The following is a 26,748-nucleotide window of genomic DNA, read 5'->3' on the forward strand; positions in this document are numbered from 1 at the left end:
TGAGTGGGAAAGGTCACCAAAGCACCATGCAGCCTTCGTAATTGTTAAGGTGGCAAAATAATATACTTACTGACAAAATAAGGGATTTAAAAAGAGGTTCCACTGCAGACCAATGTCAAAAGCCAGGGCAATAACAATAATTACCCAAGCAATAGTAAGTTGAGATCTTTCTAAAAATAAGAATTTAATTCCAATATATGCTACTGACGAAACGTTCCAGCTCAGAGGATGTATCTCAAGAACACAGGTAGGGACTTCCCTGGTGGCGCAGTGGTTAAGAATCCGCCTGCCGATGCAGGGGACACGGGTTCGAGCCCTGGTCTGGGAAGATCCCACATGCCATGGAGCAACTAAGCCTGTGAGCCACAACTGCTGAGCCTGCGCTCTAGAGCCCACAAGCCACAACTACTGAAGCCTGCACGCCTAGAGCCCGTGGATCCACAACAAGAGAAGCCACCGCAATGAGAAGCCCGTGCACCGCAACAAACAGTAGCCCCCGCTCGCCGCAACTAGAGAAAACCCATGCGCAGCAATGAAGACACAACGCAGCCAAAAATAAATTTATATTAAAAAAGAAAAACCACATGTAAAACTGTGAGGTCGAATAAAATTTATTTCCTACACTAATCCTGCATCATACAATGACAGCATATGAAAGGAGAAGAATATCACATGCACTTCTCTCCTACAGCCATCTCTATTCACCCTCCTCCCTTCCTTACACATACACGCACACGCGCACACACACAAGCATCATTTCACCTATCACATAGTAGCTCGGATGCTGCACCTAGCCAAGTCCTCTATTAAATGCTCTGCCAGGTCTCAAAACCTGGAAGTCCAAATGCAAGAGACCAGGCAGTGACACAAATAATAAACCTCGGTACCCTTAGCTTAAACTACCCAGTAATTTGTAAAGTAGTTAATTTAACCTGGTGTGATTAAAAACAACAACAACAAAAAAAAAACTACGGCGAGAGACTATAAAGAAATATCCGTATGCACTGCATAACTGTTCTCTGTACTGCTTGCTATTCCCTTCCCTACCTTCTTTACTTTCTATTTTCCATGTGTTCATCACAAGTCAATTCAGATATCACCTACTCCAAGAAACCTTGCCAGTCCAGCCTCCTGTCTATTTCAGGTCTTTCCTTGGTATTCCAGGAACACCCTATGCCATCGCTACTAGTGGCACTCAGCACACTAGATAGGAATTATATATTTATTTGTCTAGCTCTCCAATTAAATATAAACTCAGTGAAAAAAATGTCTATGATTTAAACTCTATTAACATAGATATTTCAAGAGCAAAAGGTAGTAAGAATAGAGAAGCAGCCAAGGATCCGATTAACTAGGACAATGATCAGGACTTTTTCTTTTACTCTGAGTGCAATAAGAGCAACAAGATGGGAGGGACAAAACAAACCACGTCTTTTAAATGGATCACTATGACTGCCATATGGAGAACTGACTAGTAGGGGTGACTAGAGTGGACACAGGCAAGACAGGAAGGAAGTAATTTCTGCAGCAGTCCAGACAAGAGATAACGTGCCTTGAACAAAGAGGAAGCAAGGGGGTGGCTGGATTGGGGAGAGTCCCACAGTTGAAGGATTCAATAGATGAGGGGTATGAGAGAGCGACAGGAATTACCAACAAGCTCGATTAGGAAAAGGACAAAATCTCCAACAACTATTAAAGAAGCAAAGCATTAAAACAGTTTCAGAGAAATATGCTATAAAAGCAGGGAAAAGCAAAGCAGTTGAGATTTACAGATGACGGCTTTGGTGCAGAGAAACAGCCAGGGGACTATATACACATTTCACAGGACTGAATGATGTTTGCTGTTCTTCTGTAAAACCTTAATCTTTATTTTCTTCCTAAAATTAAGTCGAAGCTCAGAATCTGCAAAGAATTATCTATAATTGGTTTTCTCTATTCCATGTGAATTCAAGAGAAGCTTTCCAAAAAATGTATTGTATATTATAAATTGAGTTGCACTAAAAATAAATTTTTTTTCATTTTAGAATCTTCTTTTTTATTAAATGAAATAGGCACTGCTGGCTGCTTGTCTCAAAATTCCATTACCCGTAGCAGTGGTGCTTCTGATTTTCATAACACTCCCTTGGTCTTTTGATTGAGTTACCGCATAGTTTTAGATAGCTTATTGGTTAAGCTACGTGGAAAAGTAACATATCTGCCCTAGTAAACACAGATTTAAGGCAGATCAACAATCACCTACTACTAATATGTGAAACATAATCAGCTAGTTTCTCACCTGCGAATCTGATATTATCTGATAAATTGTGATCCAGCTGCATCCCGCTAGCAGAGGCCTCTTCCTCTGAAGGTGCTTCTGTGTTTGCTAGTTTCACTGCTTCTTCTGGCTTTTCACTGTCCTTGAGCTCATCTGGGTCTGGGTCAGGAGTGGGGCCCTCTGCCCCATCAACTGCAGCTAACACTTCCTCATCTTCCTCATTCTTAGGCCTCTTAGAGTGAGAACCACTGCACTGGAAGCTTTTAACAAAAGAAGCTATAGTCAGAACACAATATTTCCAATGGACAGTAAAAAACATATATACAAATATTATTTTCACTTAATGAAAAAAGAGAAGAGAAAACTGGTTTTTAATCACATTATACGAAGATAATCTTCACGAGGAACAGATCAAATTGAAATGTTAAGCACAGTTTTAATAACAATTTACTAAAAATTAAAACAACTCTAAATTGTTAAACATTATTGATTATTAAATATGATTGATTATTAAACATTATTGGAAAATCACTTAAAATTTTATAACAATATTAAAGCTCAAAACAAAAATAAAGTGAAAAATGATGACATAAGGATAAAAGCAAATATTATTTAGATAATGAAGAAAGAAAAAGGAAATGAGGAGATTCCATAAAGCTGTTGTTAAAATTTGAGTAGATTATTTACATTCCAAGGTGAACTGGTGGCTATATTTCCCTGAGTTTCGTACAATTCTGAAATATGTATGAAAAGCATTAAGGTTAAATGCCAATTATCATTAGCTAAAGGAATTAAGAGAGGAGGAAGGCAAACCATATGTATTTAACATCCTATATCAATGTATTATTTATTTTCAGAGTGGACGCCATTTTTAAAGTTTTCCTCTTCTAGTATTTTCCAGCAAGTCACTTGATAGCTTTGTTGCAGATGCCTTTTGTATGTGACACATTTCCAACACTTTCATTTAAGAAGAATTACAACTCAAATCAAAACGACATGTACTTCAGAGTACACACACACACAAGAAAACACATTAGTGTTTTTCTATAGGAAGTCACAGATAAGATAAAGGGGGTAGCCAGGGATAACCTATGTAAATTAGCTTTGGCTGCTGCTGGAAGTAACAGTATTGGTATCATCATCACTTTATTGAGAACCCATGCAGTGGCCTATGTGGAATATCTCTACATTATGAATACCACAGTGCACTTCCAATAAGATGGCTGACATCTCTTTGAGATTTCAGTGAATCATTCCCTTCATTAGATTTTCCTAGATATAGCATATTACTTAAGGGAGATCAGCAAACTCGATGATCAAACCACAAAGGTGAGCATAATAAACAAGCCCCTTAACATTAGGCTTTCTAACTGGGTGAGCGAAGACCACTGATTATTTTAACCTACTGAAAGGCACTTCGAATCTGTTCAATGTCATAGATCTATATTCAGTGTCAACCCACAAGGACCACTGTGGTTAGTAACTAAGAGACCAGATCATACACCTAATTAGAGTACTGTGTTTTCTGTCCATTAAAGAACAATTCTCAAGATGTGCTCTTGGCTACTGAACTCAAGACTGACTACTGCCTCCTTCCACAGTGAACTTTTTTGGCAATGCGGATTCGCACATTTACAAAACACAGTGACTCTCTAAATCGGTGTTTCCCAAACTCTTCGGAATGCAACCCACAGTAAGTTATACATTTCAGATGATGACACAATACACACATACACACATGCTCACACATGTCATGAGTTAATACTTACCCTTACCTCATGGGAAGAACTACAATGCATTTTATTCTCTTTTACTTCCTAATTTTAAAATGTTGTTCCTAACCTATTAAATTGATTTGAAAACTAAAAGTTTGAAAATTACTGCTGTAGACTATAGGGTGAACTAAGAACACCTGGGTTTTAATTCTGCTACTAATTAATTCTGTGCGTCAAGAATATCTCTTACAAAATGCTGGTTTGACTCCATGTTCTTAAGGTTCCTCCACTCACTAGCATTCTAAAATAGCAGAAAATAAATTGTCAGGGGGGGTGCGGGGGGGGAAGAGAGAGAGAGTCAGAAAATAAGCAACAGAAGTGTGGGCAAAGACTTAAAATTGCAGTGTTATTTGGTTAGTAGCAAAAAACTAGAAACAAGCTACAGGTCCAAATACAGGAGATTAAATACATGCAGGCATTAGAAATTACGTTGTAGCAAATCATTCAGTTACATGAAAAAATATAAAACTGGTCATCAAATTATTAATAAGAGCATGGCCCCAATTTTGGAAATGTATATAATATTATATAATAAATAAAAATATATATGTAAAGGATATATACAAAATTTTAACACTGGTTATCTCTGGATTGTGAGGTTATGGGTGATTTGGGACTCCTTCATTATTCTTTTCCTTATTTTACAAATTTTTTCCAATGCACAAATATTACTTTTACAATCTGAAAGAAAAACAATGAGTAATACTGGAGAGTAAAAATGTAATATAAACCTGGAAAATATAAAAGTCTAAAAAGGTTGCCTGAGGATCTGAGCAACATAACACACACCCTATTTAATGTGTTTTAAGACAGCAAGATGACCACAACAGGCCTAAAGGCTTTTGAAATGGCACTGGCCACAAAAATGGAATGTAGATTAAAGTACACAGGGACAACCACGTTACAGAAACACCACATGCTCTGATTTACATCTTGTGAAAGAATAAAGCCAAGTGTGTATAATGTAGCAAAATATATAGGCATCCCAATGAGAAAAGTAATATCTGAGATGTTTGAAAAATGAAAAAGAAAACTACTAAAAGTCAAAATCAGTAGCAAAATTAAAAAGTTGGAAATCGAGTTACTGAAGTTGACAAAAATAAGGAGATGAATAGAGGGCACTGATAAATCTTTAAATACATTAATGTAAGGGGTTTAGAAGGTCTAGAATTGTTCTATTTCTCATGCATTGCAACTTTAAAAATATTCTCAAATACAATATACATCTCTGTTTATATTCTATTTATTTATTACACTTCCAAAGAATTGAAAATACTTTGCGTCAAATTTTTCGTAAGATATTAAGTAAACTGATGGTGAATAAACAGAAAAAAAAAGCAAATAAATAGTCTTTGAGAACATTATGTTCAAGGACCCATTTTAAATGAGTAAGTACAAGTAGGATGGGGTGTGGGCAGGATCATTACCTCCTGGATGCTTTTCTTACTTTCCTCCTCCTCTGCAGCCATGCTTTTACTTCAGGGGTGGATTCTGGAGTAGGCTTCGTGTGATCAATGGTATATATATCCTTTCCTTGTTTCCAAAGCTGGTATCTGTCTGGCTGAAATTTCCTCACAAAGATATCCATTGAAATTTTCACCATGTCTTTCCTGCAGGTGCACTGAAACGCAATGGGGTTGGAGTGCTTTAAACATTTTGCTAACTACAGAAAGTCACACTGAGCTGTCCTTTGAATGTACCATACACGAATACTTAGTCACTACATAATGGAGAATAATGTTTTACATTTTCAAACATTCAGTGAGTAGGGACTTCCCTGGTGGTCCAGTGGGTAAGGCTCCACACTCCCAATGCAGGGGGGCCCAGTTTCGATCCCTGGTCAGGGAACTAGATCCTACATGCATGCTACAACTAAGAAGTCCGCATGCCGCAACTAAGTCCGCACGCCACAACTAAAAAAGATCCCACATGCCACAGCAAAGATCCCGCATGTGCCACAACTAAGACCTGGCACAACCGAGAAATAATAAAAATAAATAAATGAAATAAATATTTTTTTAAAGTTTTAAGAAAAACATTCAGTGAGTAACAAACTCAATTTCTTCTGAATGGAGGTGATAACCTGTATATTCACATCTATAAACAGTAGAATAAGATGTTAAAATGCATTGCAGAGTTCTTGGAAACTGTGTACCAAGAACAACTGAAAGGAAAGAGCACACATTTGAAAGCATGCCTGCAACAGAAGGATTACCCTCCCAGCACAAGGATGCATCAGTGAGCTGAATACTGTAAAGCTGAAAACCTAGGTTGACAATGAATAAAAGTAGCTAATAAATGTGTGGTTAGAATAATTTAACCAATAGGGTGAGATAAATTTTCTCCAAGATATATTTTAATCACATTAATGTTTATTAACAAATATACTCTCACAAAGTAACCAACAATTAGGAGCAAAGAAACAGCCTCTTCTACATCATATCACATGAAACACCCACCATCATATCCACTACAATCATATCCACTAGAAAGAAGGAATAGTGTTAAGAAGTTCAAAGAAAAGATTATTTTGAATCCACTAGAACTTTGATTCTCATGAATACATAGTTAGAAGTCATATCATATAAAGCAAGTTTCCTATAAAGACCTCACACAGGTTATATTGTGTCTAGGTTAGTACTCCATGCAATGGAACAGATAGAATTCAAATAGTGAAACAGAGATAGTCTCAAAGATGTAACATACCTTAACCATCCCTAACACACCTGGCAACAGACTGGTTGACTCAATAACAGCCTTGAAACAGTAAGTCTTTCAATATTTTGGCAATACAATTATCATCTCCATGCAAATTAATTTAAAATTTCCTAATAATCTCCAGCCTAAAACTTCCTCCAGAGAGTTCCAATCTTGCCTTGAAAGTTCAGGAAAAAAAAAAAAGGGGAAAAAAAAAAAACAAAAAAAAAACAAAAAAAAAACAGTTCAGGACACAGCTAACAGTCAGTATGCCTAAAACCAGCTTCTCCAAATACAAACAAAAATTTTATTATAAATGATATGACAATCCTTCTATTCTCCTATATTCACAATCAACATTTCCTAATCCCTCCCTTGTCTTCTACCCCTAGAAATCCAGTCTGTCATCATCTATAATTAGCTCTTCCTCTACCTGCAGAAATCCTTTTACCAGGACACCTTCACTGTCAGATGCTAAAACCTATCATAACAAAACTAACTAATTTCCCTGCCTGCAGTCTCTCCTAGCACCAATTCATCTTTACAGCTGTCACTTTAATCTCCCTCAAATATCTCATAATCTTTCACTTCGGAGTTCAATAAGGTGTAATACTCTGCTCTGCCTTTAAAATAAAGTCCTGAGCCCAGCATTCAAGGGCTCTAAGCTTGGACTCCACTAGTGAGATTTCCAGGTTTCTCTCCCACGGCAAGTCAACATGAACATTCCTCTTCAACCCAAGGAGCAGAGTCACCATGAGCTTCCTTACCTCAGTGCTTTTGCTCCTACCACAATGCCTTCCTGCTCACCATTCTGCCATCCAAAGAAAATTCATCCTAAACACTGAATGCAAATTGTACCAATTATTCTTCTGAATGGAGTACTATTTATCTACACCACTGCTTTCTATTATTAGTTAAGTACAGGCAAACTTCATTTTAGTGCACTTCGCTTTATCGTGCTTTGCTTTATCACGCTTTGCTTTATCACGCTTCACAGATAAAACGCTTTTTACAAATTGAAGGTTTGTGGCAACCTTGCATCAAGCAAGTCTACCAATTTTTCCAACAGCATTTATCAACAGCATTTGGTCACTTTGTATCTCTGTGCCACATTTTGGAAATTCTCGCAATATTTCAAACTTTTTCATTATAATGGTGATCTGTGATCAGTGATTTTTGATGTTACTATTGCAAAAAGCTTACAACTCACTGAAGGCTCAAATGATGGTTAAGCATTTTTTAGCAATAAAGTATTTTCTAATTAAAGTATGTACATATTCTTTTTTTTTAGTCATAGTACTACTGCACATAATAGACGGCAGTACAGTGTAAGCATAACTTTTATATGCGCTGGGAAACCAAATAATTTGTGTGACTCGCTTTATTGTGGGGAAAGGAATTGAACCCACAATATCTGAGGCATGCCTATAAAGAGAGAGTTCTAAGTCATTTTTACCATAATTAGCTTAGAAATATGGAAAATGAGGATTCTGAGAAATTTAAAGATATTTTGGTTTAAGACGCAACCTTTCACTAAAGGAAGAAATGAAGTTTAGACTCACCAGCAGAGACTCTCTTATTTTCGTATAGTGTTACTAATATTTGCTTCATGAAGAAAAAGGAGTGGACAATATAAATGATATAAGTTTCCACAGCAAGAATTTTGTCCTAGATTTTAATTTCCCATTTCTCTCTCCTAGAAGTCTTGAATTTTATATACATGCAACAAGATCTACCACTCAACTGATTGTTTGACTCAATACAAGAATATGTGTCTTAAATTATAGAAACAGAGAACAAATTAATGGTTGCCAGGGTTAAGGGAGGGGATGATGGTGACAGGGAACTGGGTTCAGCTATAAAAGGGCAATGTGAGGGATCCTTGCAGTGGTGGAAATATTCTGTATCTTGACTCTATCATTGTCAATTTCCTCTTTTTTGATATTGTACTATAGTTTTGTAAGAGGTTACCATCGGGGAAAACAGGATAAAGGATACACAGGATCTACCTGTATTATCTTTTGCAACAGCATGTGAATCTACAATTATCTGAAAATAAAAAGTTTAAGAAAAAAATAAACTCTAAGACTTCCTTAAAATAAAACATATGTATGTCTTGCCTTTGATTTTAAGTATTCAGAAATAGAGTCATAAAATACCCAAAATAATGCAAGGGAACAATGCCAGAGTCAAAAATAGTTGAAGTAAACTTCAACAGCACAGAGAAAATCTACTCTTCTCAGTAGTGACAAATAATACACTCATCTTAAAGCCCTAAAGATTAGATGAGATCATTTAATAGAACATGCTATGTGACTTTATTAGTAGGAAGGGAAGACATTAACACTCCCATTTAGAAACAAAGAAATTTACAGACTACATATTGGTACAAAGAGCAATAACCAATAATAGGTAATACTTCTCAAGTAATCTATTTTGGATATGAATTCAAAACACTAATAAGAATGGCTTTTCTTACTGTTTCTTTTAAGAACATTCATACTAGTTATGTAATATGTAATGTATGTAATGGCTAAGTCCAAATTTAAAGGGAATCGTCAATAGTCTGTTAAGCATTGAATTCTTCCATATTTCACCACCCTAAGACTTGTTACACAGAATCATGATTATTTGTTCCTATCTCCAAGGAAATCAAATTCAGGCTCTCCGTTACTTATACTGAAAACCAGCAATCTAATTTCAAGATGAGAATGTTTCTAAAAATCAACAACTTTCTAAGGCAGCAAATAGTCATATGAATTGTAGAATTGGAAATTTCATATAACCACAATATATGATTAATAAAATAAGAAGTTGATGTTTAATAAAAACCCAAACTGAGCTATTACTTTAACATATTTTCTTTGTGACACACAGGATGGCTAATTATGGGAGGGAAAAAACCTCTCATGTGCAAATGTCTGATAAGGAAGGCTTTGAAGGTATGCAAAAATGTGTGAAATTATCCTGCTTTTCAGTCTATTTATAACACTTAAATGATAATTAGGAAGGAACTAAGGAAAGAATAGCTTAAAATACGATAACAAGCCTAATAGCCACTTGATGTGGCTGTTATGGGTTAAATTGTGTCTCCCTCTCCCAACCCCCAAAAGGTATGTTCAAGTGCTAACCCCCCTCAGAATGCAGACCTTATTTGGAGAAAGGGTTATGGCAGACAGAAGTAAAATTACATAAGGGGTTACTGGAGTAGGGTGGGACCTTAATCCAATGGGCCTGGTGCCCTTATCAGACAAGAAGAGACACAGACACACAGGGGACAAGGCCTTAAATTGGTCTGACTACAAGAATATAGAGGTTCTTAGTGTTATTAAATTTTGCCTTACTGGGAAAGTTGAAGCAACTGAGGAAGTAAGAATCAGGCTTCTGGTATAACGAGGGGTCTTAAGAAGGAGAAGTGCACAGAGATTTTGAAGAATCGAGAGCAACTATGACCTTGCAGGGGATTGAGAGATAATGTGAGAGGACTGGGCCCTTGTCATGGGTGGAACCCACTGCGATGCACATCCAGCTCCTGGTTGGGTCCTTCCTATCAGACTCAACTCCTCGGCTTCCCCTCTTGAAGAGACAACAGAAACTGAAGGATCAATAGAAGTCAGGCATTTACAAGGGGAAACACCATGACCCAAGTGAATCCTGCCAGGTAGGATACTGTAAGGTAGAATAAGGTGAGGGTGGGGGATGAATTCATGTGACTTCTCTACTGTATCCCCCAAAATGGGGCCTCTTATCAATATAAGAGCTTGCTGTTAGATGGCTCCATGTATGTAGTTTCAAGAGACATGAGATACTATCAATCTCAGAATTAAAAACGAATTTTCTGTACATATACAGGAAAATGTTCTCTTTTTTACATACAAAATTCCAACGAATGTCAACCACAGTATATCATAGCCCAAAGAGGATAAATAATGTTTAAATTTTTCTTATAAATTATTAATTTCCCAACAATTATAAAAAGGGACCAATGCACAGATGAAACAGATTTACTGAACAGGACAGTCAAAAAGAGGAAAGGAGCCAATGATGGCAAACTCTTGTTTTGAATATTTATAAGTGTCTGATGAAGCATATATTGCTGTCTGCTGTTGCCACATGAGTAGTGGGTGTATCTTAAAACCTAAGAACACTGTAAGTTACTGTCCTTTATGATAACCACTTTAATTGTACTTAACAATGAAAATGACTCATTTTAAAAACACAAACAAGAATATCAATTCCTATTTCCTTCAAAAATTCAAATCAATAATTGGAAAAGTTAGGTTTTTATCAAAATCTAGTCCCCCTCCAAGAAAATTATTGTTTTTGAAGGTTATCTGTTAATTATCTTCAAGGTACAACCAAATTACTACATTAAATCAGAAATACAGTAAGAAAGAAGCATCCATTTCCTATCCAACACATAGCAAAACTGTCTTACATCTCCGAACACATAAGCTATGAAAATATGGGACTGTGTATCAAATGGGAAAATGCCAAACCTTCAATGGAATCACCATTCATTTGCTTTGAGAACCCAAAAGTTTGTATTACCAGTTGCCCTTTGAAAGAACATCATAAATAAAGAATAAAGGGAAGAGAAATATTCTCCACTTCGTTGTTTTCTAACACACTTTCTTTAGCTATGACAACAAGAATTAAGAAGAATGTGTTATTAACATAATTAGACACAACTATTCATTATTGTTTACTCTAAGTAATAACAAAGATACTACTTAGGCATAGCAACCTCTTATTTAACCAAGAATGTGACTGATGGTGATAACTAATTAGAGCCAAAGTCAGTAACTAGGCCTGAAATATAATTATATTCTAAACCATCAAACTACCTTTTATAGTAAATAGATAATTTAGCACTCAGGAAGCTCAGATACCTCATTGGAAAAAAAAAAAGGTTTAGACAATTCTAGCACTAGAGCATCAAGAGAAATCTTTGGCCAACTGATCTATGATTTACTCTTTATTCTTCCAGATTTACATCTCTTTCATTCCTTCCTATTCTTTAACCCTTTTATTCTTTTTGTTTATTTGTTTGTTTTTAATCCTTTTATCTGTTTTCAATTTAGTCATGTCCAAAACCTAAAAATTCTTCTTTCCCTTCACATGTAAAAAAATAACCTGCTGGTAAATTTGTTAGCATTAAAACAAACTATGTTACTATCAATCCACTAGTACTTTGGAATCTCTATCTTCATTTCACAACTACATAAACTTACATCCAATCTACTGCATCATACCAAACTTATAGAAGAGAAAGGACCCAGCTCTTTGGAAAACTGCCACACTGTTAACCCATATTAAATTTGCAGAAGTCCAGGAACCCCAGACTTTTTCTGGTACAATTATACTTAGTTATTTTTCATTTCAAATATGAATGAGAAACAAAATTTTCCAATATGCACTCAAATTTTTAAGGTAGTATTTCTGATCAATATTTTCTGGCATTGTGTTCCAATAGAGAAACCACTCAGTTTTTACAGAAATTAATTATTTTAACAAAAACATGGCCTAATTTAAACGGTTGCTAAGAATCATTAAATAAAAACAATTTTAGAAAATAAATGCACTATGCAGTCAATGAAGCCAACATCTATTGACAGGGTATTATTATACTATCTGTAAAGTATCTAACCTGTTGAGATACAACAAAAATTTCTGAAGGAACTTTCATTCTTTTTACATTCACCATACAATTAAGAATGAATAAAAGTATTTAATGTGTTGACTAACTGTAAAAAAATGTAAAGGAACCTATTTATATTGAAATTATTTCAAATAAATTTTTTTTAAAAGTAGAATATTCTACTCTGTAGTCAATTCATTCTATTATCATAAAATTTTCATTGCCAGTTACAAATCTGAACAGAATTTCACCCTCCTTGGAGTACTCCAAACAGATCAGTATTTCTTAGCTGACTCAAAACTAAGTATACATTAGAAAAAGGGGAATTCAGAATCAGTATAATGAATGTAGATGACTCTAATATACATTGTGCTGAGCTAAAGAAACCAGGCAATTTTAAAGTCCACAATGGTGATTAATCCACCAGATTAATGAATACAACTATGTTTTTAATATGATGAATAAGCAGTAGCCACATTGCTCTATCTATATACTTGTTGAACCCTGAACTGACTACAGCTCTTCTGCTTATTAGCTGAGTAAAAATGGTAAGTCTTGAGCTCTGAGAATGCTCCCTCATATAAAAATGTCTTCCTGGCTCTCTCACAAAGGTTCAAAAAATTTTAAGTGTAAATACACTTGATCAGCCGAGCTCCTTAAACGTGATTATGATTGTGATCCTCCCAACCCTCTTCCTCACAAAATACTGAAGGAAACTCAAAATGCTGTTGTAAAGCAATGTAATGCTTTAAAGTTTCAGTCTGGGCTCAAATACTTATATTTTACAGAACTTATTTTCAAAGATGGTAGAGCCATGGGATTCTTCAAATGAGCTAAAGAAATTGCGTGAAATTAATGTAACAGTAGAACAGAAAATGCCCCATTTCTTGCCAGTTCCTATCTATGGAACATATTTAGGCATCCATCACTGTACACCAAATGGGCCTTCTTCATCCCTTGGTCATATGTAATACCCATTATAATATTGATTTACTTCATCCGTGTACTTATTCAATCATTGCTCATTTGTTCCTGTACCCTCTTCATTAATAATTTTGGGAGAAAATTATTATAATTATCTTAATTTATAAGCATTATTTTAATACAAGAAACAGAGCTGTTAAATACTTAAAACTAATTAAGGTGAAAATAATATTTGAACAGCACTTTGATTTCCTGGGTAACATTTCATATAATATCAGTCAAAGACAAGTAATAGGCTATTTCACCAGATCACATGAAGAGTAAACTATATAATTATGTTTACACTGACTGAGCAGGGAGATAAAAGAAATACAATTCTAAGATCAGTATTAATCAACAATGAAAGTATATAAAGAATGCAAAGGTCATTTCTTTTGTCCTTATATCCATTAATGAAGCAAGTTCTGCAGGAGACCTGCACATCCCTTGTTTTTCCCCGGACTGCTCTGCAGAGCTCACATAACCCTGATGTTGTCAGGGTGCACAAAGCATTTAAAGGTTCTGGGGATGCCAGGATACACACCCAGAGAAATTTTCTAAATGTTTTGTTCTCATGGACATAAAGAAGAAAGTAGTTTTAAAATATCCCTAATGGGGGCTTCCCTGGTGGTGCAGTGGTTGAGAGCCCGCCTGCCAATGCAGGGGACACGGGTTCATGCCCCGGTCCGGGAAGATCCCACATGCCGCGGAGCGGCTGGGCCTGTGAGCCATGGCCGCTGAGCCTGCATGTCCGGAGCCTGTGCTTCGCAATGGGAGAGGCCACAACAGTGAGAGGCCCGCATACCGCAAAAAAATATATATATCCCCAATGACCAAAAAGATAATCATATTCATAGTAAGAAAGTCTGATACCACTACTAAATTTCTTATTCTCACTTTAATAAATCATTATTGTGAATTATTTCAGATACTTTTGCCATATCTGACCTTCCCCTCCCAGTCTGTTTTAAACCATGAAAATATACATTGTGTCTGTCTTTCTGAGAAGTACATTCTAGTTGTCTAGAGGACTGGAGGCCCTTAAAAATATTTTTTCAATAAATAACCTTTTATAAACGTATGAGGAAACAGAGGCTCAGAGAATTTTACTTAATTTGCCCAATGTCACACTGCTAACAAGTAATACAGCCTTTACCAGATTCAATCTAGAATAACTGCCATACTCTTAACCAATCTACTGTGGACATTCAAAACCAAACCATAGTTAACACATTTTAAATGGTTTTAATTTAAATATGGGCCACATTTTTCCATTCTAAACTTCTTTTTCTATGACCCATAACCAAGTTGAAATTGTAGTTGAGAATAAATGCCTGGATCTCATTATTTTAGCTTTTTATGCATGACATCATGCTGTATTGATAGAGTTTATCCAGTCTAGCTAGCAACTTTCCGAAATATGTTTCCTCCGCTCTCCCTACTTTTAATAGATTCAGATTAATTTCTTCTGAATATTTTCAGGCTTCACCATACTTTATAAGGTATATCTCCCTTATAAAGTAAGGCAATTATAAAGCAATTTAAGGTATGAGACTAGAAACTCTATCTTTCTGACCCATGGGAACACTGCTCAAATAGACAATGAAAAACTATGCAAAAAGAAGGGGAATGGGCTCAAATAGCTTGCTCCAAGGGTCTCTAAAAAACTGTAGGAATTATTTTTAGAATTTCTGCTTCTCAACACTTAGCTAAGTATCTGATAGAAAGGTTAAGGAAGTTCAGAGTTACAGACATTAAACAATCTACTCCCACTGTGCCATGTAAAACACAGCATGAAATTGAACTCTTTAGTACTGGGGAACAGATGAAGTTATTTTGTTCTGAATTCATGCATTGCATGTCACACACTTTATATGGGTGATAAATTTGGGCAAGATCAGATAAAAAATGGGGCTCTGCAGAGTCCTAGGGATCTAAGTGATTTATGAATATAAATACTCAAACTCTGTATGATCATATGCGAGAGAGCCAACAGAAATACATAGAAGTATACAACATATAATCCTTCTCCCAAGATGCTCAGATACACTGACTTTTGAATCTTGCAAATATTTTTTAATGACTAATTGGACACAATTAGAAGTTCATCCTGCACCTGGAATGAACCTTAGGAAATAAAAAATCCACTCTAATTATCATAATTCATAGATGGGAAACTGAGGCACAAAAATACTAAGTGACTTGCTGGATGGCACAAGGATAGTGAGTGGGAAAAAAAGTTCAAGTGATGCAAGACTCATCCTACTTACCAGCATCTCTGGGATTTTCAGCTTCCCATTCACTGAGCCACCAAGCACATAGGAACACGCTGAGTAACTCAAGGGGTTGAATGCAGAATTAGCCACGCCCCAGGTTTCACGATAGAACACTGGCCATGGTAAGAACCATCTGACTAATGCTGGAGATGTTCACTTCTGTGGAACTGGAGATGAAGGCAACATCCTCTAACCCTTTTCCATCTTTCTTTGTACAGTTCAAACACTATTATCAATGTGGGAAATATGATTAATAAGTAAATACCGTTTTTCTAAAGAGGAGAGGGAGGAGCAAATGAGGAGGAAAATGAATAAAAAGGCCATGTATGCATAATGTAATCCCCAGAATGGAAGCTCTGGATAGTACCACTGTCCCTCAGTATCCTTGGGGGATTGGTTCCAGGACTGCCCTCAGACACCAAAATCTGCAGATGCCTAAGTCCCTTATATAAAATGGTATAGTAAATATTTGCATATAATCTATGTACATCCTCCCACACACTTTAAATTATCTGTAGATTACTTATAATACCTAATACCATGTACCGGCTATGGGAATAGTTATAAATACAATGTAAATGCTATATAAATAGCTACCAAAGTGGGCGGCAAATTGAAGTTTTGCTTTTTGGAACTTCTAGACTTTTTTCCCTAATATTTTCAATTCATAATTGGTTGAACCCACAGATGCAGAACCCGAGGATTCGGAGAGCTGACCATATATATCAAGGGTGCTCTCGCTTAGGAGAAACAAAAATAACTTGTTGTTTTTCTAATAAATTCTAGGTTACCACATTTTTAAATCCTATGTGTCATACTGAATTTTTAATATATTTTTCAGGAAAAATGAAACCTTTGTTTATTTAACAGTCATGTCATAAACACTACCCCACACTCAATGCACTCTGATCACATGTCTCTTGCCACCTAAAAAATTCTCTGGCACTATTTCCAAAACAAGAGACAACCGGATGAAAGCTAACTAGGTCAAAAAATTAATGCCTTTAGGAAGAAGTATAATTTATTTCAGGCTTTCTAATGTTAACAATATGATTGGAAATTTAACATTAAATAATCAAAGGAAAACAAATAATTTTGTTGGAAATAAAATTATTTAAATTGACAACAGATACTCTTTCAGCAATACTTCCTTAGGAAACCACACAGCACTATAAGTAAATAATTCAGCATCTCAGATTCATTTCATCTGGCAATTCCTGCATTCCCATTCAAGTGTGAGAATATGTCTGGCACTGCTATTAGCTTTTCTGTTATTAATTTTGTGAGATGATTTAAAGCAGGGGAAAAAGGTAGATATATTCATTGAACCAGTAGAAAAACAAACAGAAGATAGAAAAACACACAATGGATTTGTATTTCTTCAATTTCTCTCTGGCCAAATTTAGAAAACCATAAATAGGAAAGTCTATGGAAAAACATTTCTTATAAGAGGATTCATTGTTATTCTAAGAAATTAAGATGGGAAAAACAGGATTTAAATCAGTTTAAGGCCAATAGGGATCCAACATGCAGAACTAACTTCCATGACTATTACTATTATTTGCTTGACTTTAGACTCAAAAATAGCAAAAGATGGCTCCAGAGCCCACGAGCCACAACTACTGAGCCCGTGTGCCACAACTACTCAAGCCCGCACGCCAGAGTCTGTGCTCCGCAACAAGGGAAGCCACTGCAATGAGAAACCCGCGCATCGCAACGAAGAGTAGCCCCTGCTCGCCTCAACTAGAGAAAAGCCCACACTCAACAAAGACCCAACACAGCCAAAAATAAAATAAATAAATTTTTTAAAAAAGAAATAATGGCTTAAATTTTTAAAAAAATAGCAAAAAATGAAGCTGCATTAAACCAATCTGTGACATGTTAAGAATAAATCATGCCAATGACTTAGCAACACAGAACTTTTAAATATGTAATAAAACTTTTAAAATATGAATAATCTGTGACCAGTAATTTAACAACTGGGAACTTATCCTAAGAAAATAATTATTACTTAATGTACCAGCTTATGTTTAAGAATGTTCATTTCAGCAGTGGAAATGAAAAACATTTTCTAGAAACAAGAGGGTATTCCTCTAAACAAGAGGGTATTCCTCTAAAAACTCATGGTATAACTTACGGAAGAACATTTAGAGATATGGGAAAGCATTACCAGCAGGTGGAGAAAACAGGTTACACATGATCATATATGTAATATATACATTTATCTACCTATAATGCACATACATATGTTAGAGACTGATCCATTTCCTTAAATCTGATACTGGGGAGAGCAGTGTGGGGACAGAAGTGGTGGGTACAAGTAGAAGTGGGTATGGTATGAGGAGGTTGCTTGGACTAAAGCTCTACACTTGGAGTGGAAATATCCATAAATAGATGAATCCCTTTCTTAAGTGATGAAGTTTCTCTCTCACTTTTGATCTCTCTATATTTACCCAAACCAGAAGTATTTCATTTCCTAGCACCTTGTTCTTTTCCTTCAGGTCACTTATAACAATTTTTAATCATATATTTGTATGTTTATTTGGTTAACATCTATTTCCTGCCCTAGAACCTACATTCTGTGAAGACAGGACTCAGATCAGTTTTACCGTCACCAACACATAGTATGTGCTCCATAAATACTAGCTGAATGACTGCCAAACACTAGAATATTGCCCTTAATGTAAGAAGCAAAACAAAAATGAAAATGAATCTAATGTTGACCTTACTATATTTGAATTATTTACTTGCTTCATTTCTATTTACATAATTTATTTAAAAATTGAATTACTTTATCATTATGTAGAACCTTTCATTAGAAGACCTCAAAGTATTTCATTAGCAAATATGAGGACTCTGCCTTAATTAATGGAAACGTCATAAATGTTAAGGAATGCTTTTTTTTGTCCAGCAAATGACACACAGCTACAAACTACAACTCAGATTTCTAACTTTATACCCACTCTCTAAGAATTTGGTTGATACAAATAAAATGTAGAATTGTCATTGTTGCAATGATCATTAACAAGCTCTGGACAAGATAAGTCCTTCACTACCCGAGGGGCAATGGGTCTACTGATAAAATCTAGAAAGTGATTTGGTAGGATGTGTTCTATTTTTACTCTACAGAAACTCATTAATCAGTCTAAATGTTTAAAAAAAAGAAAGGCTACATAATAAATGCAGTTTTAATGATCTACATTCCCTCATATTCACATGTACTTTTAAATATATTTAAATTCAAACTGGACTGAGTCCAGAAAGTAATCATAAACACAGCTGATATCAGCCTCAAATCCTGCCAAGTACTAAAGACCACTCCACTTTAAAACAATTATATCCAACCAAACTTCTGGTGCCAAAATAAAGCCCCCTATTTGTACAACTTACACAATAATCAGAGTAAAGATTATTCATCTATATGTGTAATAAGAAATTATTTCAGGGCTGTAGTTTCACTTATTTCCTCAGATGTGGCTGCCTACTACAATCTATCACTGTCAAGAAACAAAAAACCAGGAATGTTCTGCCTTCTCTAGTGAATAAATACAAGCTGTAGCAGTGACCCTTTAAATCAAAATGCAAAAACCTTTTTCCTCATGGGGTTGGAGAGACCCAACTAAAGCGGAGAGGAAGGTAAAGCACTGGGAATGGCAGGGTTAGGACACTAGTTCATCACTTCAGTTTTGGTTCATTTTACATTCCAAGAACTGTTGCTGAGGTCTTCTGGAAGGCAGGGCAGGGGTCAGGGAGGACTTTTTACAGCAATAAACAGCTATCACATACCACGTCTGCTCATCCTTTGCCTTTTTACTTTGTCCAAGAACATAGGAAATAAGTTGTAAATGGCTTCCCAGTACTCTAATTCCGTGTGGGAAATCCATTCTGCTGCAAATTGTCCACCTGATCCTTACAATCTCTGGCCCAAGACTGTAAATGGCAAGCCTTCCCTTCCAAGTGCAGAAGCACGAAGTCTACCCTACCACAAGCTTTTATCTCCCCTCTCTGTGAAATGAATATGGAAAAGAAAACTAACAGTAGAAGGCCCATTCCTTTAATCAAATATTAAATTACATCCATTCTCAATTCAATTTAATACCTGTGCTGCTGAAATAATGTCCAGAGTAACAAGCTATGACAGCATTCATTCCACAAACATTTCAGTGCCTAATATGAGCAAAGAGGTATGATGGGCATAGTTACCAAACTTCATAAATAAGCAGCTACATGAGGGGGGGCAGAAATCTGGAAAAAGTTTGCAATTCTCACCATTGGTTAAGTTTTGTGAAACTGAATAGGGCTGTTTTTATTTATAATTTACTATTCATTATTTAGTTTGTTCAAAAAATTTTACTGGGCTTCCCTTGTGGCACAGTGGTTGAGAGTCCACCTGCCGATGCAGGGACATGGGTTCGTGCCCTGGTCTGGGAGGATCCCACATGCCGCAGAGTGGCTGGGCCCGTGAGCCATGGCCGCTGAGCCAGAACAGTGAGAGGCCCATGTACCGCAAAAAAAAAAAAAAAAAAAAATTTACTGAAATTGATGTAGCAGGATTAAATCACTAAATTTTATTATGTGGTTCACTCCTAAGACTTTTATTAGGATGTTTTCTGACTAAAAAAAAGCACTAAAAACAATTTTCCCCCAGGCCCAGGGCCTGTGTTTTAGGTGCGGCTGGACGGAGCCAATCAAACATTCCATCCCAGTGACAACAGTGACTGGTTCAGGGATCCACACACGACCCATGTAGGCCAAGGGGATTCATCTCAGGACTTGTTCCTAGTCTATTAACCTAGAAAAAGCCAACAGTTATCTATGCCACAACGTGGGGAACAAAAGCCTGAGAAGGAAGCCAAGTGTGATAAAAGAACCAGAGAGAAGAAAGTGCAGTAAGAGGATCCAGACAGATATTTGAAGATATACGTCAAGGAGGTAGAAGGCTGCGCCAAAAGGAGGTGGAAGGCTACAACTTTTGAGAATGTTGACCCATTAAGATCATCTTAAGACAGAATCTACACACTTAACTAAGTACATGACATATGCAGAAGAAAAGTTAAAATCATCTATGAGCATAGGAAGGATTTTTAAATCTACTGCTCCAGACTGTTACTGGAAATGTATCTACAATTGAAACCAGAGCAATACAATTAGCATTTGACTTACAAGAAAATGATTTTATAGTCAGAATGAAATGAAATGGGTTATCAGGTAAGACAGACATATACTGTGAGCCAGGAACAAGTCATAAAAGTTAAATTAACAAGAAAATCAGTAACAGAACATTATGATAAGAATTTGCCAAAGCAGAAGACTACTTCAAATTTCCACTTTTACATATGTTCAAAACAATTAAGGTCAATTAGCATGTTTAGAATATCAGGCCTAAAGATAAACAGATAAATTAGCCCCATGTTTTTAATCTGGAGACTTGAATCCATATGGCTGTCTAAACCAGTTAAGATTTTAAATGTCAGTCACAACACACAAAAAAACCTTCAACAGGAAAAGTTTATACTCATATAAATACATTTCTGTCTTATATCATCAAGAAAGAAACATCAAAATAGCAATTAAGTAGTGTTAAAACAAACAGAAGTTACATATTCCAATGTCCCAGGACCAATATTAAATTTTTAAAAACCCAATGTAAAATACATTATTTTAAAAGCCTAGTCTAAAATACCATCTCACTTTAATACTCAGATCTAAATACTACTTTTAATAATAAAATGTCAGAAATACAGCAACCTGTAACCACAAAGACATAAGATTACTAAGTGCCTGAAAATGAATTATGTATATCAAAGGATAAGGTTAACTTACTGGTATTGAACTACAAAGGCTATTGGAATCCCAAATTTAAAAAAGAACCTTTACTCTGGACTTCTTCCAGCAATTCAAACAAAGTAAATGTGTAAATTTTTTTTTTAATATTCAACTACTTCCTTTTTATATTTTTAATGAAACAGTTTAACTTAATTATTACTTAGCAGCAGCAACATCCAAGAATCTTGTCAATCACAGACCAGAAGTCCTGCCTCTGAGAAGGCCTGACTGAGCAGAACGTGAAACTCCTACAGTGGATGAAGCAGGAAGAACTGTCTCACCAAGAGCGATCAGTTAAATGCAGCAATGGTACTCATGGCTTCTCGTGTCCAATGGCAAATTATTCGTGGTACTTTTTCATTTATGTTTAGTCTCCTAAGTTCTTAAGTATAAGAGGAAGGGGGACCTATCTTAAATACCAGGTCTTGGTTTTTAAAAGGTTTTAATTGATTGTAGTAAAAAATAAGAATTCAAGCTGATTGTTATAATAGCAAACATCTCATACTGTGTGCTTTCTATGTGCCAGGCACAGTGATAAATGCAAAGCATTTTCTCATTGCATCGGTACTTACATTAGTTCACTTAGTCTTCACATCCCTATGAGGAACTATTAATAACTCTGTTTTACTAATGTAGGATACAGAGAATCAATGATTTGCCAAAGGTCATGGGACTTTCCTGGTGGCGCAGTGGACAAGACTCCGTGATCCCAATATAGGGGGGCCCGGGTTCAATCCCTGGTCAGGGAACTAGATCCCACATGCATGCTGCAACTAAGAGTTTGCATGTCACAATTAAGGAGCCCGCAGGTCGCAACTAAGGAGCCTGCCGGCCACAACTAAGAGCTGGCGTAACCTAAATAGATAGATAAATAAATATTTTTTAAAATAATAATAATAATTTGTGAAAGGTCATGAATTAAGCAAGTGGTAGAATGAAGACTTGAGTCTACATCCTTTCATCATCAGTATCAGTGCTCCTAAAAACGGACAATATATTGACAGTACAGGATATACAGTGCTGATATTCAGCACCATCCCAGTCCATCTGAACTATTCCCTGTATGGAGCTGCCCCAGGCCAAAGGGTTCTGATTTGGCTCTGATATTAAGGAGACTTGCAGAGATTAGAAGGCAGAAGAGAGTCTAAAGATTTCAGCATCAGGCTGCTGGAGAAGTGACAGCAGCAGGCCAGGCCTGAGGAATACAGGGGCACAAAGGTCCCGGCTGTTCCCGAGCTCAGGTAACACCATCTTCCCTACACGCCCTTTCACTCTTCCAGTCCTTCCAACAATGTTGCAGCCTAGCTCATACTAGGAGCAAACTACTGGGAACAACTGTACATTCATGAACACGTTTTAATTTTGTATATCTTCCTTTGTGAAGGGTCTGTTATATTTTTGGTCCACTTTTTATTGAGATATTTTTGTTGTTTTATTATTGAGCTGTCTGAGTCCTTTATATATCCCAGATACCAGTCATTTATCAAATAGATGTTTTGCAAATGTTTTCTCCTAATTTGTGTTCTTTTAATGATGTCTTTTAATGAGCAGAAGTTTGTCTAACTCATCAATTTTTACTTTTTATAATTATTGCTATGACTTAAGAAACCTTTTTCTATCCCCAAGTTATAAAGATATTCTCCTATATTTTCTTCCAAAAGCTTCATATTTCAGTTTTCTCCTTCAGGTCTAGGATCCATCTTGAATTAGTAGTTTTATATGGTGGGGTTCAAGGTTAATTTTTGTCACAAATGTTGAACACTCTTTGTTCCCCCCTGGATCGCTTTGGTGCCACTGACAAAAATTAAATGCCATATAAGTGTGGGTCTATTGTGGATTCTCTCTTCTCTTCTATTGGAGAAGATCTAGATCTATGTGTAGCTATATTCTTCATAAACAATCATCTCCAGATAGGGACAGTTTTACTTCTCTTTTATCTTCATGCCCTTGGCTACTTTTTCTTGACTTACTGCAGTGGCCAGAGTCTTCAGTGAAATAACAAACAGAAGTGGTGAGAATGAAACTTCTCACTCTGCGCCAAATCTTAGGGAGGAGCTGTTCAATATTTCGCCATTCTGTATGACATTCATTGTAGGTTTCTTATACCCACTTTATTGACAAAGTTCCCTCTGAGCATTTTTATCTGAAATGAATGTTGCTTTTTCTGCATTTGGTAAAATCATCATATGTTTTTTCTCTTTTATTCTGTTAATGTGATGGGTTAAACTGATTTGATTTTTAAATGTTAAACCAAAATTTTTTGTGATAGTTACCGTTATGTGTCAACTTGACTTGGCCATGGGGTGCCCAGACATTTGGTCAAACATTATTCTGGGTGTGTCTGTGAGGGTGCTTCTAGATGAAATGACCATTTGAATCAGTACAATGAATAAAGCAGATTGCTGTCCCTAATATGAACAGGCGCCATTCAATCAGGGGAAGGCCTGAATAGAACAAAATGTTTGACCACCCCAGGAATAAGAGGGAACTCCTCCTGCCTGACTGATTGAGCTGGGACAAGGGTTTTGCCCTGCCTCTGCACTAGAACTGAAACATCAGCTATTCCTGCATGTCCAGCTTTCTGACTGCAGATCTTGGGACACCTCAGCCTCCATAATTGCAGCCAATTGCTTACAATACATCTCTTTACATATATGCATCCTACTGGCTCTGGAGAAACCTGAGTAATACTCTTGTGTTCTGGAGATAAATGCCACTTAGTCATCAATTACCCTCACTTTACCACAGTTCAGCTATAACATATCTGTATTAAGAAACATAAAAGGGGCATATGGTTTTAGGTATTTCCCTGCAAATCGCCTTAATTTAAGTTCACACATGCCTATGCTTACACAGACAGAACCACCTTTCTCTTTTATTTCCTACTAATAATTATTCTCTCTTTAATTGATATAATTCCTAAGATGTAGTAATGGAGAAATAAACCATATAAAGAAGCCTCTTAGAAATTCCCATTTTTGTAAGATTGGCATTCAAGAAACAGAGATCAAAAGATTAAAAATCTGGATAGATATAAAAAGATTATTTAGGAGAATAATGCAGGTAGAAGTTAACTTAAGCTAGTCCTTTGATGATCGGGAAAAACTCTGAAATAGAATACTTCTTAGGTCATAAGCAAAAAATAAGCAAGACTTCCTTAGTCAATAAAATACCATCAGAGTTATGTTCTTAGTGTCCAAAGAGCCTAAATTATTAGCTCCAACAGTTTGCAAAAGAAGCTTCTTTTTACCCATTTTTCAAATATTCATTTGGACTGAAGAATAAGTAGCTGACCTAGGAACAGTTGAAAAAGTGAGAGCAAGAAAAAGCAGGATAAAAAAGGAGTAGGAATGTGTCAAGGAAACAACAGGATGATGGCAGCACCATCAAACAAAAGAATGTACACACTCTGCTTGTGGTGGGGGCGGGTCGGTGTGGTCCTTGAGCCACAAGGAAGACTGAGAGGCAGAAAAGGGGATGCTGCTCTGGAAGAATGTGCAGGACAGACAATAGGGCACATAACAGGGGAAAGAGCAGATCTCATGAATTTAAAAAGCAATGAAACACCTTATGGACTCGTGTTGTCATTTTTCTCCACTGTTTTTGCTACGCTACATTATAAATCTTCCTATGTACTGCTGCCCCTGCTGGAAACATTCTCATCCTCTTGCTATAACCAAGCATATTTATCTAGCTAACATCCTTCATATTTCACCTTAAATGCATACAGACTAGGTCAGTTCCCCCTACTACAAAATAACTCAACACCCTGAATATGTGACACAAATGATATCATAATTAAGTAATTAGTTGTATAATCATTTTATAAATGTCAGCTTCTAAGCCTTGCCTGTAAAAGGACAAAGATCATGCTTGTCCTGCTCATCACTGTGCCTTTCAACGAAGGGGGCGGGGGTCAATGAATACTTTTTGCATGAATTAATAAATTGAATGAAAAAAATGTGTCCTTTGGATATATTTTCAACAATAAATTAACACTAAAAAAATCATTTGTCTACATTTATTTACTTGTCACTTGTACAGTGCATGTGCTAAATGCCAGGGACTGTTCTAAGCACATTACATTTAATAATTCAACCCTAGGAGCTTGGTATACTTATTATGCCCATTTAACTAATGAGAACACCAATGCACAGAGAGGTTAAGTAGTTTGCCGAAGGTCTGTCCAAGCTTCAAACCCAGGCAGCTTGGTTCTACAATTCATTGCTAAGTAATTTTAAGACAATGCTATGAAAACAATGTCCATTAAAGGCTACTTGAAAGAAAAGTATCCTGTAAAATATGTAAGAGGTCTGGGGTTTCACATTTTAGCTCTGCAATTCTCGTATATGTATAGTGAATGATGGAAAATGTCAGTAACTGATTCTTGATGCTGAGCTCTTCTTTTTTTTTTTTTTTTGGTAATGGAAATATTACACCAGATTTTAAGAAGAAATAGATAAATTAAAGTTTTCACATTTCACTTTTTACATATTATAATACTAATGCCCAGAGGATTTATTGAAATAGAAACAAATCTACATGAGGGCTGAGGCAGTTGTTTAAGCTGATGTCTTTTTTTTCCCCCCTTTAATGGAACAAAGAAATAAGCATCTTATTTTACTGAATCTCTCATTTTGACTATAAAAGATTTATTTTGTAAAAATGTAAATGTTAAAAACGTTTATTTATAGTACATCTTTTTCCTTTAATAAAATCAAACCTATTAAAATGATCATTGAACATATTTTCTTTAAAAAAGTTGCCTTCATATGGTCTAACTATGTGATTACCACAAAAGTTGAAAATCTCAGTTAGCCTTTAACTCATCTGAACATTAATAGATTCGGTACCCAAAGGTCAGTTTGTATTTCTAAAACTAGAAAACTGGATAGGTTTTCAATATCTGGTCTTCAAATGCATTAGATATAAATTTTTCTTTAACTACTGCTGTAACTGAGTAGGACCCTACGGGACCTTCCTGGGACCCCTCCGCTGCCACTGACTCACCCCCATCCCATCCCATCCTCCGCCTGCCTCTTGTTTGTAGAAAAACTTTCGCCTCCCAGGCCTTCCCCAGGTTCCAAAGAATAAATTTAATTAAAGGAAGAAAATGCAGAAACAAAGGAAAACAGTCAAGCAAGACAAAATAATAATAGTTTAGCCATTAAACAAAGTCAAAGATGCTTAGTTCCTCCTCAAGGACAATAGATAATATTTTGAGCCATGTCCTTTGAGCTGTTTTGCAGATACTGAAACCTCCACCAGGTAGAAGTTAACTGTATGCTGATCACAAGCACATAGACCCCAGACCAA

The 26,748-nt window shown here is 36.1% G+C and overlaps 1 protein-coding gene across 6 annotated transcripts in view; it reads right to left on the reverse strand.

Annotated features, from left to right (window-relative positions):
- Nucleotides 1-26,748, reverse strand: part of KDM4C (lysine demethylase 4C) — a 400,055-nt gene that overhangs the window by 181,640 nt on the left and 191,667 nt on the right. For 3 of the 6 annotated variants that reach the window (XR_003790632.1, XM_029201477.1, XM_029201479.1), the window contains exons 9-10: nt 5,457-5,650; nt 2,276-2,514 (exon numbers count right to left, since the gene is read on the reverse strand). Coding sequence is in view for 5 of the 6 variants with exons in the window: in XM_029201477.1 (XP_029057310.1) it covers nt 2,276-2,514; nt 5,457-5,650 (433 nt within the window). In the remaining variant the exon portion in view is untranslated. Of the gene's footprint in view, nt 1-2,275; nt 2,515-4,634; nt 4,711-5,456; nt 5,651-7,493; nt 7,568-15,600; nt 15,699-26,748 lie in introns of those variants that run through there. The other 3 variants (XM_029201480.1, XM_029201481.1, XM_029201482.1) reach the window with 3 other exon arrangements.

Source organism: Monodon monoceros, unplaced genomic scaffold (assembly GCF_005190385.1).
Source record: "Monodon monoceros isolate NGI ecotype Baffin Bay Population unplaced genomic scaffold, NGI_Narwhal_1 Super_Scaffold_5, whole genome shotgun sequence".
NCBI lineage: Eukaryota > Metazoa > Chordata > Mammalia > Artiodactyla > Monodontidae > Monodon > Monodon monoceros.